Source organism: Coffea eugenioides, chromosome 4 (genome assembly GCF_003713205.1).
Source record: "Coffea eugenioides isolate CCC68of chromosome 4, Ceug_1.0, whole genome shotgun sequence".
Lineage (NCBI taxonomy): Eukaryota > Viridiplantae > Streptophyta > Magnoliopsida > Gentianales > Rubiaceae > Coffea > Coffea eugenioides.
The window spans coordinates 18,585,709-18,603,324 of NC_040038.1; the positions used below are offsets into that span (position 1 = coordinate 18,585,709).

Here is a 17,616-nt window from a genome sequence, read left to right on the forward strand (position 1 = left end):
GAATTGTAGTCATTCTAGGTAATCTGAAAATTATTGAATCTTGGTTTTCTTTCAATCTTGCTCTCATTCTTCCTTCTTATTGGACACTCATTTGCATAGTGTCCAGGTTGCCCACATTCAAAGCATTTATCTGTTTGCTTTTTGTTAAACTCTAGTTTTCCCTTATTTCTCAAGTTGTTGGACTGATTTGGGAAGGAATTGCTTGGACCACCTTTTCTGAATCTCCTCTTGTTGAGTATTCTTTTGAAGTCTCTTGTGATGAGTATGTACGCGATAAAAATTTCAAATCTGCAAAACGACAAGAAAAAGAAATACACGACAAATATGTAATATATAAAATTAGAAAAATATGCGGGTTCAATCTCTGGAAGTTTCTCGAACTTATGGAGAGTTTCCTTCGATTCTTCTCCTCGAACACCAATCCAAGGGCTTCGCAGCTTGTTCTCGGATCAACCACCGATTCTTTCAAATCTTGATATGGAAGATTTGAAGAACTTGAGAATATTTGAAGGCTCAAGTCTTGATATGCGGAAGACTTGAGGAGCTTAGAAACCCAGGCCTTCGTAGCTTGGAGCTTCAATACTTGAGTGTATGAGATGCCTCCTGGTGTGTCTCTGTCTGTCCCTTTGATTTGGTTGAGAGACCTCTATTTATAGTTGTAGCAAGAGGTAGAGGTTGAGAACCTGTGTACTACTTTACTTGTCTTGCAAGACGTGCAGTCATATTAGGACTGTGCCAGTCAAATATTATCTCTTCATTTTATATTTATCAATAAAGAGATAGGTAATTTCCCGATTGGCCAAGCCTGTGGGGACAAGTGACGTGGCGCCGTCTGATTGGACAGACCATTGCAGTATATAAGAGATATATATGGATCAAACGACTCTAAATATTATCTCTTTAATAAGAAATAAATATTTAAATGTCCATCCAATAGACATGTGATATGATATGATTTGGCTGGTGGAGATATCCCTGCAATTTGAATAAATTTGGAACACCTCACCTTGACACGTGGAGAAATATAATTGGCCATTTAATAACCAAATTTTCCAAGTGTACATGACATGTGGCAATACCCGATTGGATAGAAATAAGCCACAAAAATAATTTATAGACCAATGGTAATTTTTAGAATTTAATTAAAATTCCATTGTCTACAGAGTGCAATGTCACTGTCATCACTTTCCATGTCTTCTCCATTCAAGGAGGCTGTATCATCTTCATCTTGTGAAGGTTTCAAAGCAATACTCCTCCTCACCTTTGTGTCTTCTTCTTCATGCACCTTGGATTTGAGTTTCTGCTCATAAGAGGTTAGAGAATTAATAAGAGATTCAATAGGTAGGGTATTTAGATGCTTAGCTGCCTTTATAGCAGTCACTTTACTCTCCCAATCCTTTGATAAGGCATTCAGAATTTTTCTGTTTTTCTCACGTAGAGAGTAGTTCTTCTCAAGCACTTCTAAATCCTTGATAAGATCATTGAATCTGCAGTACATCTTGTCAATATTTTCATGAGGTTCCATCATAAAGGATTCATATTTAGTGACCAGAATGGACTTCTTTTGTTCTCTCACATTCTCGCTTCCTTCATAGATTTCTCTAAGTTTGTCCCAAATTTCTTTTGCAGATCTGCAACTTTTGACTCTAATGGACTCATTTGAATCTAGAGCACTATATAATACATTCATAGCCTTGGCATTTAGAGCAAGATGAGTTCTATCTTCAGCAGTCAACTCACTTCTTGTTTTTGGTCTCGGCTTATGAGTATTATCATCAATAATAGAAGCATCATATGGACCCTCATTAACAATAAACCATAACTCAATATCAATAGATTGTAAGAAAGTGATCATCCTCTCCTTCCAACTCACATAGTTTGACCCATTGAATATTGGAGGTCTAGTGACAGATTATCCCTCAAAGAACATGACATTGTTGGTTGTCATTTTTATTCCCAAGCTGATTGAGTTTAATCTCTAGGAGACCAAATTCTGATACCAATTGTAAGGATCGAAGACAACCTAAGAGGGGGGTGAATTAGGTTCTTTAAAAACTAGCGAAATATGAGTCACTTTTTCTAGAGCTTGCTTTCTTTTCCTAAAGGTCCTCACAAAGAAACAATTAACGGACTAGCACAGGTGATTTGTGAGTAGAAGAAATAAGCAATACAGTAAGTAAAGGGATAGAAAGGCAAATCAAGTTTCAAACTTGACTTAAGTTTGAATATCACTTTATATACCAAATTTCTTCAAGTTGATCAATTTACAACCAATCTCTTGTGTACAAAGGAAGGATCACTTCCTCCTTGCCTCAAGTCTCACTTGATCAAGCAAGAAAATTTTACAATCACTCGGATAACCCTGACAAGGCTGCACTATTAAAGAAACTGAATTACACTTGAAAAGCTAAATGAAGATTACACAACTAAGAGTACAATTCTTCTTTTGGAGTATTCTTGCACTTGAATCACTCAAGATCTGATGTAAACTTAAAGTGTAAACATTAATCCTGAAGTAGTTAACTATTCACTATTTATAGGAGACCAAAATGTCTTCAATTAATGCTGTCAACGAATAGAGGGCAGTTGAAGAGTCAACTAGCCGTTGGTGGTGTCGGACGTCCGGTACTTTGATTTTCTGCGTCCGAACGAAGACAGTGAGTTCAGGACATCTTCTTGAGATTCTTAGGACGTCTGGTCCTTTCACAATATACGTCCGAAGGTAAGATGTAAACTTTGCAGATCCTTCCTTATTTCTTTCGGACGTCCGGTACTCACAGTGTATTGCGTCTGAAGTACCGCAATGTTTATCGGACATCCAGTACTGAGGTATTGAGTGTCCGATCGAGGTCAATGATCATAGAAGACTTGGTTTATTATCTTCAGACGTCCGAGTATGAGTTCTTCATGCGTCCGAAGTTACTCAATGGTTGTCAGCCGTCCGATATGGTTCTTTTGTGTGTCCGACAGCTATTTCAGCAATTTGCCAATCTTTTGATCCTGTTTTGGCTTCAAGTCTTTGACCTTGTTTTTGTTCTAATTTCCTGAAATAATCTCTTCAAAGAATATTAGTGACATCCAGTTGTTTTGTAATCATGAAAAGTTATGGACTGAGATATACACTTGGTATGAAAAATTATTATTCTAATCTTTACAAATTGTAGCCTCACATATGATTTGATGCAAAAATTATTCTTTCCAAAATTGACTTATGATCTGAATGCAAAACTTATTACTCTAAATATGATCTGAATGCAAAACTTACAAATTGTACAATACAACAGTATTAGTAATGCAACCATAAACTGATTAGTAAAAGGCATAACAGAAGGGAAAAAATTTCCAACAGCACTGACGAAAAAGCATCACAAGCCTGATAGCAACTCAAAAAAAAATGATCAAACATGACACAAGAAAAATGTGCAATAGCTGCAACACAAAAAAAACTGTTAATGGAAAACAACCACCAAAGAAATCACAAACCAGTTTCCTAAAAGCAATGAAAAAATTGCTTGCACAACAAAATACGACAACCATTAGCATCAAACAAGTTTTAACAGAGGAGGAGAAAAACATGAATATAGAGCCAATCTAAGGTAGGAAGACAAAATATGTATTCCAGCAGGAAATCCAAGTCACGGGTATTTCTTTATTTTTTTTGCCTTTTTTAGGGTGGTATCCTAGAACTAAAAAATAACCCAAATAGCACATGAAACAAGCAAAAAGAGCTTAAAAGAAAGGAAAACAAAAAAATTATAGGAGGAAAAAAATGCCATAACAGAAAGGATTTTACTGGGTAAAAATCCAACAAAAAATTCCAAAGGGTAAAAATCAATACAAACAGCCATGAAACAAGCACAAAGAACAGTTGAGAAGTGCAAAAAACAGCAACACCGCAATAGCTCAAACATGGAAGGAAAATAAACAACAATAGAGAGAAAATAACAAAATAATGAAGGTAGTACCTTAATGGATAGAAGATGCTTTAGTGCTTGTAGCTCTTTCTCAGACGAAAAATAAGAGTGCATAAATTGAAAGATCTACAGATCTACACTCTAGTTGCATTCTAGATAAAACAAGACAAAACATCAATGTAACCAAAGTTTTAATAGAAAAGAAAGAAAAAAAATCACCAATGAAGGGAAAGTAGCAGAAAAATCAAGGTAGTACCTGTAACAATAGAGAGGAAGCGGCGGTTGACGCTTCACTTCTAGTTCTATCTGAGACTAAAAAATAAAAATCAAGAAATCAAAAGTAATCCACATTAGTTCTCCAGTTGCAATCAGAAAAGCAAGACAAAAAACAGTAGTCTCCCAACCAAGGAGCCAAGGAACGGGAGAAAAAAATATCAGTGGAAAAGACCACCATCGAGTTACCTACTTTGTGTATGGCCGACTATGGTAGCCGCGATTTCGTTTACCAGGTTTGAAGCTACAAATGATTTTTGAAAAGAAATATGCAGCTCTCATGGTATCAGTCGATTAATCGGGCAAAAAAAATAAAGAAAAAAGAAAAACAATAAAAAGGTGAAAGTAATATTTAAGAATGAAGTCAAAGAATGAGAAGGAAAGAAGGAGGAGAGATGATAAAGATTTTGAGAGCAAGAGACAGAGGGAAAGATCTGACCAAGGAGCGGCGAAGAGAAGAAAGAGGAGAATGGAGAAGAAAACAGCTTAAATCCATCTACAATAGGAGAAAAGAAAGAAGAGAGAAAGACGAGATAGAAAAGAAGAAAGGAGAAAAAATAAAAGAGAATGAAGAAGAAAGGAGAGATTCAACGATTTGGAGGGGAGGAAACGAAGTAGAATCGGCCGAGCTTCTGAGGAGAAGATGAAATCAGAGCTAAAGGGCTCTTCGGCTCTTATTCCAACAGTAGTGAAACTGCAGCACCGCGCGAGTAATCTGTTGGTATTGGGATGGGTTTAGCTTCTGAGGTTAAAGGTGAGGTGAAGGAGAGAAGGGGAGAAGAGAGAAAGCGACGGTAGCGGAGGAAATTTAAGAAAACCCTAAAGAGGAAGTATATGCAGATGTCTGGCGCACCGCGCAAAAAAAAAAAAAGGCTGGTGACTCACATGTGAGGCACGTGAGAGGACGACGAAAACCATTCCAGATCACAAGAGGCCTTCAGCTCTTATTCTATATATGTTGAAAAGAAAAAGGAAAAGAGTGGATGACGGGAGTATTAGGGGTAAAGTAGGACTTTCATAGATAAAATCACGCTGACATCATTATTTATTTAATAGTCAACCTTAATAAAGTAAATAGCAGGGGCTATTTGTTAGAGGTGTTTTCATGTGGGGGACCTTCTTCCAATACAGTTAAATCTCAAGGTAAGATATGTAGTTTGGGCAAACCTCAGTGGAGGTAAATGTAATTAACCCGATAATTCCGTATAGATGTATTACAAGAGCTTCGCCCTCCGCCCTGAAGCTGCAATGACGTACGAATTCAAGCTCTCTCGTTCTCTTTCCTGTTTAAATTTGCTCAAAAATTCATGTTCTCCCCACCCTCCGCCCTCCCTTTTCTTGTCTGGACAGTCTATCTTGGTTCTGTTTCTTTCCTTTTTCCATTTTTCCTTTTACTTTTTTGAGCATTGTTCCATTACTTCCTGAAAATCTTACTTTCTGATGTAAATTACTGTATATTGTTAATCTGCATTTTATTAGCTTTTCATTGTGTAAATTATTTTGCTTGTAGGAACAGCAATTTTGTGTTTTGCATTATATTTTATGCGTTAGGTCTCCAGGCATACCCATATCAGAAATTTTTGTGCTGTTTGGATTTGCAATTTTTTTAAGCTTTTGTAGAAAAATATATTGAAGTAATGTGATGTATGTCATATAATAGGTAATCAGGAAATATGTCAATGGAATATTGCTAAAATTTTGCTCTCTTCGATGTCTTCTAGTTATATGGTAGTATGTGTGAGATAAAAAGATAATCAAGAAATATGTCAAAGAAATATTGCTAAAATTTTTCTCTCTTCGATGCCTTTTAGTTATATGGTAGTAATATGATTTATGCAAGATAAAAAGGTAATCGAGAAATATGTAAAGGAAATATTGCTAAAAGTTTTCTCTTTAGTGCCTTTTAGTTATACTTAATGTTTCTCTGGTATTGTATTTAACTGGTGCCGTGAATTTGTGCTTCAGTAACAGCATTGATCAATTTTCTTTCCTCATGTAGGATAATTGAGAGGCCTTGATCATATCAAGTTGTCTGGTACTTGGATTCGACTATTATTACGTGTAATTGAAGAAATGGTACTGTGCTTGGTTCCTTATTTCTTGAGTTTTCCTCAAAAACCAAGTCCCAAGCAAGTGAATACCAGGAATTATTGTCGACGACCAGCATTTAGATCAGCATGTGTTTTCAGGCCTCAGATTTTGCCTTCTACCAATACAGAGGCTAATGGATTGCGTGTTTTCATAGTGTCTGACTTGCATACGGACTACTCTGAGAACATGACATGGGTGAGAGATTTATCAAAGAAGAGGTACAAGAATGACGTCCTCCTTGTTGCTGGAGATGTAGCTGAGACGTACATGAATTTCATGTTAACCATGTCCCTTTTGAAGGATAGGTTTGAACATGTGTTTTATGTACCTGGAAACCATGATCTTTGGTGCCGCCAGGAGGATCATAGATATGTAAGTAGTGTTTACTGTGTATATTTGGCAATGCAAATATGACTTTTATCAGTTTATGCATTTATAGGGAGTAAAGATTGGGATGTGATCTTGACTTGGCATAGCTCATTACTTTGAGAGATATTTGAACTTCATTCATTGGATGGTGCCCTTAATTAGTTTACATCACTCGCTTCAGTTTCAAACACCAAACCTGTTTTCTAGAAAATGGGAACTCCTTTTTTATGCAAATCCTTTCAAAAGATAGGCTAATGAGAGCATTTCATGGGAAGGTAATTGAGCTATAGCCCACTCTGGACTCTAGACCCAAAACTTTTTTGCGTTTCTTGTTACTGAGAATAGAACATTGGTTTGCAAATTGTGATGGGCAGCCAATAAACTTTTAACATGTAGTAGGCCATGCTTAATGAAAAAGGAGAAGACACTTAACCATTTCAATATTATGTATGGGATCATTTGAGCATGTGATTTTATTAGTTCTCCTCATACTTCCACTTATAAGGATTCATTTATTGTTTTCAGTGCATGAGTTTCAATTTGCTCCTCAGAAGACCCAGGGCCATCACGAGTTGTTAAAATTGGTATTGTCATTGAGTTAAAAACTTAAAAATCATAAGTTAGGGAAAGTTTACATCAATCATTGAACTCTTACCAACTGAAGGATACGAGATGATCCTCACGGGAATTTTCAATTTCATTTGAGTTTCAGGATGTATTTTTGTCCAACTCTGTCATACTTCAAGCCTTGCATCCAAGATATATGAAAATATGACACTGTGCTTTGTGAGAAATAATTGGTCAATATTTACGTTATTTTATGGATACAAAGTATTGCTCTATATTAAAAAAAGTTATTGCTCTATATTAGCTTGCACCTAAATGTGTTTTACAATGCCAACTTGTGAAATTACATTTTTTTTTTGTTATGCTTCCCACCTATCAGTTTGATTCTCTTGAAAAGCTGGACAAATTACTGGATGCTTGTCAAAAGATTGGAGTAGAAACAAAACCTGTAATACTTAATGTTCTGGGAATTATACCCCTGTTTTCATGGTACCATGAGGTAAACTTACAGTTTGATTAAATTGCTACATTGAGATTGTACATTATTCATCTTAGTTGTTACATTTAGCCATAAATTCATTTGCTTTCTCGCAGAGTTTTGATAAAGAACTGGACATACCTGGCTTTCGGATTCCGTCCTTGGAGATGGTGATTCACTTTCTTTCTCCTTGTAAGGATTTTAACATCTTTGATTTGACATTTTAACTAACTAAATCTTTGATTTGCATTGAGACTTAGGTGCACTTGATTGATTATGCAAATTGTATTCTATGGAAATGAATTTGTTTACCAGGTCAATGCGTTGCTCCCTTGCTTGCCTCTCCTTCCATCCATGCCCCTTCAAGGTTTAGGCTGTAGAAAACAGAAAAGATACTCCTGTTTGTCTAGGAACAAGAATTTAATTCTGCCATTTTTGACCATGAAGTTAAAGAAGGAAATGCACCATCTTTCTGCAAAAGGGCTTGTCTTTTGGTCATCTTGTACATTTAGATAAGAGGTGGTACTGAAATGCATAAAGAAATGTAAATGCAGTGTCTTAATAACCCAACTTTCTGGATTAGGTGTGTTATTTTCCTAGATTTCTAATTAATACTTTGAAATCTTGAATCCAACTTTGTTGTTGTATGCCCAACTTGCTCTTACCCTATGCTACACTCATTTTGGTGACTGGTTCCTTCTTTGCAATTTTATGCCCCCTTTACAGTACACTGATTTCTAGTGATCATTTTCTGATTTGCCACATTCTGCCCCCTTGATGGCCTTGTATATTTTTTCACTTTTACAGAATATTAGCATAGTGGCTTAGACAAAACCCAAGAAAAAGAAGTATGACTTTAGTCTATCATCGAGGTTTTGATTTCCAGGGAAAATCAGGAGAAGACCTTAATTAGGGGGCCAATTTAACTGGCACCTTTGAAAGTTCCAGAACTTAAAAGACATATGTAAGCTAGACAATTTTTTGCAGTCTTATCTCTATCTACAACTAGGGTCTAGTTAAGCTAATTGTCCGGCTGATCATCATTTCCAAACTCCTTGATGGTGCTTAATTTGTCCTGCATCTGATAGTATGTCTCCTTGACATGAAGGAGGAATTTTCATTTCAACTGTCATTTTATGTGGACTGTAACAATCAATGCGTTTTTCTGTTTTTTATAAGCTAATTCCTAACATTTACAGGCTTGTAAGGACTTCCATGCATGCAAATGGGCTAATGAACTTACAAATGACGAGAATTCTCTTGCTCTCTTCTTTGATGTCATGAATGATAAGAACAACGATTTAGTTGAAGAAATCAAAAGCAAATGCAGCCAAATTATTTCTTTCTCTCACTTTCTTCCGAGGTTTGTAATTGTTTCGGCTAGACTTATCCCTTTATATTACTTGTGGTTCATTACTTCATTTGAATTTGACCAAAAAAACAAAGGAAAGTAAATATAGTATCTATAAACCTGAATATTGATGCGTAGTCTAAATTTAAACGCCTTATTATCCTTCTAAGATGGATAAGTATTTGTGTGGAGTAAGTCTTGCCCTATTCTATGAGCAAATGAACAGCACCATTTAGCATTCTTTAACATTTGTTCAATACAAAAGAATCTTTATTTTTATTTTTTTATAATGCACCTTAGGATCCCATTAATATGTTTCTTTATCTTCAAAGAAGGTTACCTGAGAAGATATAAACATTGGAATCATTTTGTTATTGTTACTTATTTCTTTTTCTTTTTCTTTTTTCCCAGTCAAATTAATCTAAATTCAAGTGTTTGTCATTGGAAGATTAAGTGAAGTAATGTTAACAGCATAAAGGCAATTATCTCATTGTAGCAGATAGCTCATGCTTTTCTGTTTGTAGTGATGATGTAAGTGAAGGTAAGGATTCAGGTGAAATTCGTGAAGACTGCAAAAGGACCAGAGTTGAGTTGGTCATCTTCTTTCTTGCAGTTAATCTATGGTCCATATGGTTTGAACAACTGTGGTTTATCACTTCAAATTGTCAGAAAAAAATCAATTACTGTAAAAAATCTCATGCACAAGTTGTCATCTTCTCACGTGTATTTAAAAAAAAAAAAGGATACTGCTCTTCAGTGAATCTTCAAATACTCTTTAAAGAAGTGAGATGATGCTTATGGTACAACAGTTATGTTCTATCAAGGAGAAAAAGCACCTTCCACTGCTTTGCCCCCTGAATGATTTTTTGCAGCATTGCCTGATTTAGCTCAGTGTGTGGTTGAGTATTTGGTAAGGAGGCTAACCTTTTCAATGTTTCATAAAACAATACAAGGGGAAAAGGAATGCTTAAAATTCAATCTTTAGAAATTGTAACAAATTCTTCTGAGCTTAATGTTTCATTAGATTAAGTCAAATGTTGATTCCTCTTTCTTTTGTCGGTTCTTTTCTTCTTTTTGTTTGCCTGGTTAGTTCTTATCTGTTTAATGGTCATGTTAACTAAATACTTAGTCTTATAGAAGGGGCATTAATCTGTAACTGCTGAACAATTCCTACATAAAGTATTCCAAAGTATTACTAGGTAAAGAAATCATGTTAGAGGTCTAATGCTTTTTAAACATTCTAACTTAAGTTGATTAGTTCTCATTTGTTGCAGTGAAAATTATAGACGAGTTCCTCTTCTTGTCTTTTCTTCCATTTTTGTTCAACTTTCATGCTCTACTTGTTAAGGAGTTTTTACTTCATTGTCAAACTTCTGGTGTCTTGCATCCTTGTGAATTTCATCCGCCTTTGTTCATTCTAGAAGTCCACCTTGATTCAAAAGAAGATTTCACTAAAACATGTTTTTGAATTATTTGACCTTCAACTTTGGATTATAGGATAATTGATCAATTATTTCTTAATGAAACTTGTACAGTATTGGGTTGTTTGGGGTGCTGTTTAAGCAGATAGGCTGCACCTCTGTATTCTGCTTTCATGAGTGTCTTCTTAAGTGGCTCAAATAACATACATAGGAAAAGATGAACTAGATGACTTCCATCTGGATCAGCTGATGCCCTCAAAGTTATCCAACATTCGTAGGGCTGTTTACACAGTCTCTGTCAGCCAACTAATTGACTTAGAGCCACGGACCAATTAATAACATAAGACCAGTAAATCTGTGAAATTATGAAATGTTTTCGCCTTCTTTTCACGTGTATCTATTTTCCACTATGAACATTGGCCAACAATGTAGGAAAATGCATGCCATTTCTTTGAAATTTTCCTGAGTTATGTTTCTTGCCAGTTGAGGATAGATGTTCATTAACTGTTTAGTAGAGACTTTCTAATCTAAGTGCATTTGTCAACAATGGAAAACTGAATTTGGTGAATCAGAAGTAATGTGTGTTGATTTATTCTCATCTCCTGATAGTAAAAGGGACAGGCAAAACCAAGGTTAAAGAATTTTTTATCAGGAAATGGTCTGATTATTTCCTTCACATTTTAGTTTTGTTAAATCAATTTAGTTTCCTAGACCATTATTATTCCTCAAGCTAGTAACCAGTGGTCTAAAACTGGCAATATAATGCATGAATTTTGGAGGCATAAATATGTGCTCATTTCATGTGTTTGGTGAAGAAGAAAAGCAGAACCCTTCAAGGAAATAATCACCTCAGAATTTTCTTCATGATAGTATCCTTTCACATGCTGTCTAAATAATTTACTGCAAAAGAGATTCCGGATCTACATCACTTTCCTGCCAAACAAATGGGGTCATTGAATGGTATGTGCATCAGAGAGGAGAACTAAATGGCAAGGGTACCATGAATGGCATCAATGGAGCTTTCAAGTGATTGTTGGTTGACAACTAAATGTAAAAGAAAGGTGAGCTTGTTTGTGTAAATCTGCAAGGGGCTGGCTAAAAGCTGCCTGGACTCAAAGGCAGAGAGCTTCTATCCATTTATTTGTGCGTATGCTTTTGAGTGAAAAATATGAAAGGACTAGCCTTGAATTTGGTTTAACAGCAAACTGGAAAGAGACTTGATGAGGGGACATGAATGCTCAAGCCTTAGATTTTTGGCTTTATATTAAGATTCTCTGAATTAATTCCTTGCTTCATGGTCGTCATATGGTACTATGTTGTGTTTCCACCTTAGTAAAAGCTTGAGATGTTATTCAGAGAGTTGCATTTTCTCTATAGAACCTAATAGATTGGAAAAATCCATGGCTTTTGATTTGGCAGATTGACTTGGGATCATGGCTTGGATATATTTTACATTACTGATGAATAACTGTTTTGTTGATGCAGGCAGGAGCTATGCCCGGAGAAGAGAATGCTTTTTTATCCTAAGCTTCCAAAAGTAATTGGCTCTGACTTTCTTGAATCCCGAATAAGATCCATACATGGAAATAAAGGTGCTGCATCTGCATGCCATGTTTTTGGTCATACTCATTTCTGTTGGGATGCTCTGCTTGATGGCATCAGGTAATCCTTTGTCCCTTTCTATTAACTGCTGAGCTTTTAGATGCTACAGATCACACTGCTTATCAAATATCTCCAGATGTCCTCATCCTCTCTAATTGGTGGGTTTTATACATCTAGTTAAAAGTGAGCTTATTTGGTTATTTTAGCAGTATACATACCTCTAAGATAGTGAAGTCCAAAATCAGACATAATATCATGCATTAAGACTTTGGAGGTTGTAAGCAGCATTATATAGCTGTATACCATGTTTATCAGCCACAGGTGAAAACAGCACTATTTGGAGTTAAATTCGTAGGTTAATTTGTTATGGAATCAGAGAATGCTCGAAGACGTATGAAGAAACTCTTTGATAATGAGAAAATTTAATAAATTTTTAGGGTCTGAAGACTAAAATCAGGTTACTTTAAATGGTCTCAGCCTATCTCAGGGAAAAGAGCAGTGTGTTTCTGACAAGAGAAATCACCCTGCAGAGAGGAAATGATTTGTTGACATCACAGTGAAGGTTTATCCTTCTTGTTTATTGTAAAGTATTTCAAGCAATATGCTTCATCTAAATGTGTAGGCAAGTTGGAGGTCTGTGCAATGCAGATGCAGATATGGATATGTATGTAAAAGACGCATATGCTTGTGTGTGTTGGTACATGCACTGATCTTTCTGATCATGCACATTGATGCCTTCATTGATAGGTTTTTGTCTTTTACAATTCAGGTTGCAACCCCCTCCTGAGTCTTTCATAATGCTTTTACCTTAAATAAAAAATGTAGAAGCACGTAGATCTCTACACACTTCTCTATATTCTGCATGCATGTCCTTGTGGAAAGAGAGAGAGACTATGGCAAATTTGGATTAAATTTGTGAAATGACTCTTCGTAGCTTGGTCATATTTTGATGGCTTCCAAAAACGGCTTCCCTTCCAGTAGAGTATTAATTTACTCAAAGTGTTAAGATTTGGCAAGGGGTTAGAAAAGTAATGCTGGCGGTTGAGAAGTATTATATGCATGTTAGGTATGAATAGCTTAATACTGTTCTGAAGGTGTGGGGTTCACTTAAAAGCCAGCAATAATACTATCTAGTATGACACGTTCTGCATAAGGTGACATATTCGCTTATAAACTAGCATAGGATGACATGTTCTGCATGAAACTTTTCTCTACTAATCTGGCATCTGATGAGCAAATTTAGGCCATTGGGGGGCTGTGTTGCTTGTTAAGCAGTTAGTCATGACAGTCCTTGAGATGTCAGTGAAAGGCTCCAAAGAGATTCTGGTTAGTGGGATTAGCAATTTGTTTTGGAGACATAAGGTTTGTTTGATGAGTTGTGCATCAGTGACAATGCCTGGTGCTCAGGCACGTAAGGAGTCTGCTAGCAACTTTTCCTCGGGTATTTTTTGATGTAAATGTCACAAAGAATCTCTTGTACATACTTTTACCTGGTAAGAAATTAAATTAGACTAATAATGCACAAATGTATATGTAGTCTTTTTTTTTTTTGCTCAACTAGTTTTTCATGAAGAACATTGGAGCTGAACCCAAGCTTGAGTAGTACTCAGGTATGGTACTAATTCAGCAAGAACCAAACTTGACTTTGAGCTCTGTCATTGACCTTGAAAGTCAGATTGATCAAAATCAATGAAATCAGATTTGTGATGCCTAGAAACCAATTGCAAAAGGTTCAGGAAAATGATACTAAATAAGCAATCTTGGTTTAACAAAAGGTTACCAATGTATCAATTACAATGCATTCTGTAGCCAACATGTCAGTCTTCACTCTGCAATTTCCCACAGAAAAGCAAGCATCAAGGGTTATGATTCTTGATAAAACTTAAGAGGAGTCATGCTGGAGAAGAAATGGGAAGGAAGAGGGACAGAGTTCTCAAGTCTTCCATTTCCCATAAGCATGTAGAGCTCCTGGTAATGGTGTCACTAAAGATGAAGATGGATGAGCATCTCAGAGGAGGAGGGAGGGGGGGAAAGAGGGGAGAGAGAGAGAGAGAGAGATGGCTAAAATGCTCAACTTTCTCTAGACAAGAGCAGTTCTGTTGCAGGACTTGTTTAGGGGAGCTCTTCGTCGATCAATTGTGTGAGAAAGATCAGTGAATTTAGCTCTATCAGAACTTTGATGGGAACTGTTGGTTGTGATCAAGAAGGATTAAGAACATAGCAGAAAGATGAGTAAGAATTCCTCCTCATTTTCTTTATGATAGGTTGCCAATATTATGGTTGCTATCAATACTAAAATAAATAAACAAATAAATAAATATGTAAAATTGAGCTTGTAATTCAATTTGGCTTTAATATCATTGTTGCCATTTGTACAGGAAACTATTACAACTGATACTTGTAGCAAACAAAACTTGGAGGCCAAGCTAATGAAAATTAATAATTAGGGAAGCTATAGGACAAGGAATCAGGAAGCTGAATTTGATTTAGCATTTAAAAGTTTGGACGCCAAGAAATGACTGCAGAAATCACTCTGTTGATTTGAAATGCCTAAATGTGACTAAAGGGGTGCTAGTTTAGCCTCTGCAGAAAGCACTAATGTACCACTCAACCTTAAGATTCTAATAAATCATAATAGAGGTAGTAATGTATTTTGCATCAAAGTTATATTGAAACATCTGGAAAGTCTATGATTATGTTATCTCATTGAATCCCCAAATGCCTTTCATGTGCGTTCTGGGTCAATTTTTCTTTTCTCCTCCTCTTGTCATGGTTTTCTTTCATCCTTCAAATCATTTTCTTGGTACTTCCAGTGTACATATGTGAAAGCCTTCAAACACCTTACACTGATATAAAAGAGATTATAAGTATCTTGAACAGGTTTCCACTGCGTTTCTCTTCTCGTTTGCATATGCTTGTACCTGTTTTGTAATTGTTTAAGTAAATTAGTTCGCTCGGTAGACACAGCTTATCTGTTTGATTTTTTGAATTCTACATGTAGCAAATGATGATGATATGTGCTGTTTGGTTGAGCTAGGGATACATGCTAGAATTTATTTCTTTGCATTGTTTCAAATACATCTATTAAAAAGTTAACAACCTAAGCTTCTAGCAGAATCTTGTTAAAAGTGGGAACATCTGGGATGGTTTGAATCAATAGTGGACTTAGTGTCTCAGATTAATTATCTTGTTTCTCCTTGTTCGCTGTAGTAAATACAATACAATGTGCAGGTTCAACATCTCTTGGCCAGCTGAGTTTAAAATAATAAATTGGAAAGATGATAGCTATTTTCTTTCTTTGAAACATCAGTATAAAGGTTTTTAAACTTTCATATGCAACTAAGTTGTAACATTTTCTATATCCAGTTAAGTGAATGAAAATGTTTTCTAGTTACCGGAGAAAAACTTTGGAAAATGATCTATAGCTAATTGAGGAAGTTGCCCCAAGATATTCATTTAACTAACTTGCGTCTGATAGATCCTAGTTGTCTTCTGAAATTTAAAGCAGATCTGGTTTGTTTGAATATATGTTGCATACTAGTAGTTTCCCTTCATAGTCTGATTTGAAATTATAGTATTACTTAAACATGTACCATATTCCAGTAAATTTTCCACGTAGTGTAATTTGAAGAGAAATTTGAAAGGAAAGAAACTTTAAGATCCGTTATGAGAACCTAGCAGAATATTTCCTTTCTGACCTGAGCAGAGAAAACTTAAGGTTGGACAGACCATTTTGTTTTATTAGGATTATTTGTTATTGCAGGTTTAAATTTACTCTTTGATATACTTGGGGTATAGTGTGGACGAGGGAAACCAAGGGAACTGGTGTGCGAGATGAAACATCATCTCCAGGGTACTTTTAGGGTGGTTTTTGAACTTTCTTAGAAATACCGAGTATCAAGGGGAACGTTGGGTGAGAATTGACTACAGATGTTTACTGAATGTAAAGCTTAAAATAGTGACAGTGGGGATTCTAAAACATGAATTGTCTCTCGTGTTAATTGAAGAGTATATTAAAACGTCGCTTTCCCACTATCATCTTTTTGAAGAATTTAGTGAAGTGTCAATGATTGGTGCTAAAGATAGGCCAGTAAAACCAATCAATTAGCGAATTCAAACTTGTCCATTTCCTTATTTGAAACTTGAAATGATATCCTCTCTAAGAAAATAAATAAACGAAAAAAGATGAAGTAAAGTAAAAAGTAGATTCCAACTACAATGAGTGGGATGCTAATTGCTGATTTGGGCCTCCATTGGCATACATGTATGTAGGTACGTGCAGGCACCGTTAGGTTATCCGCGAGAGAGGAAAAGGAGAATGAATGGAGGCGAAGACTGGCTACCCTTTTGTATTTACTATGACAGCAAGTTTGCAGAGAGGCTTTCGCCATGCTACTGGTCCGATTATTATTCCCAGAATGCCAGAACTCCTGATATTACCCAGCTAGCCCCTTGGGTCAGCAGATTTTATACCCGATTATCATGATTTTTATGGCAATACAGCAGCAGACGCTTTGCCATTAAACCACTATCAGGCGAATTATGGATAGAACATCCAAGCTTCAGCAATCATTTTCAACCATACGGTACTGATTCTCCATTGGGATGAAACATTTCATTGTTGAAATACCATTCTACAGTTCATGGAGTGGAATCTCTATACAGATGGCTGCGGTTTTTGTCAAATGTATATTTGTATGATTAACTACATTCATTCTTGTTAGTCTTATGAACTAGCATCATTTTCTGTTTTCTTGTATGACCTCTTGATGTTTCAAAATTGTATTGTGGTATGAACTTAAAGCACGAAATAAGAGGTCTTCCTGAATAACTTATAAGCTTTTTTTGAGCACCCTTGCATAATTGGTTGCTTCCATAAACGGAATGTACAAATAGACCTTTTATTTTGGGGATTTTTTTTAGCTTCAACACATATCTATTTTAGGATTAATCGCGCTTTTTAGTCGGGTCGCCTCTCAATTTGCCTCCCCTAATCTAACGGAAGTTAAAGTAAAGAACATTTCATCCAATTTTACCCTTAGCTAGGAGCACGCTTAGTTCTCAAGGAAAAGTCTTACTTTGCCTTCTCCGGAAATAAATATACACATTATTTTGATAGTGTATGGTCATTTATTAGTTGCAACATAATGTATAAAACTAATACAATTAATTTCACAAGTTTTGTTGACAAAAAAAAAAAAAAAACCTTCTTATGGGTTCACTCTAATTTCAACATTTCTTTAAATTATTTTTTATAATTTTATTTCAATTTAACGGCTTTCATATTTATGTTGTTCACATTAATTTATAAATTAAATCATCCATCGTAATTCCTTTTAAAATTTGTAACATTAACCTTAAATCTTTGACCTCAAAGAAGAAAAAAGAAACGAATCATCTAAAAAAATCAATACATTTGACATTGATAAAAGTTCTTTTTGGAAGCACTTTGTCAAAATTTATGCATCAAAGATAACGATCAATGATTTGTAAACATAAATTTAAAACCTATTATGATATGAAATAATTATATTATTAAATTTGAATGTA

General features: G+C 35.5%; 1 protein-coding gene across 2 annotated transcripts; it reads left to right on the plus strand.

Annotated features, from left to right (window-relative positions):
* Window positions 1-5,378: 5,378 nt before the first annotated feature.
* On the plus strand, window positions 5,379-16,904 carry LOC113769579. 2 transcript variants are annotated; one of them, XM_027314066.1, is made up of 7 exons: window positions 5,379-5,440; window positions 6,187-6,650; window positions 7,594-7,713; window positions 7,809-7,862; window positions 8,892-9,055; window positions 11,950-12,126; window positions 16,339-16,904. In XM_027314066.1, the coding sequence occupies exons 2-7, from the start codon at window positions 6,261-6,263 to the stop codon at window positions 16,550-16,552; spliced, it is 1,119 nt and encodes a 372-aa protein (XP_027169867.1). In that variant the 5' UTR covers window positions 5,379-5,440; window positions 6,187-6,260; the 3' UTR covers window positions 16,553-16,904. The 2 variants fall into 2 exon arrangements, with proteins under 2 accessions (XP_027169867.1, XP_027169866.1); XM_027314065.1 differs by lacking the exon at window positions 5,379-5,440 and adding an exon at window positions 5,455-5,546.
* The last annotated feature ends 712 nt before the right edge of the window (window positions 16,905-17,616 follow it).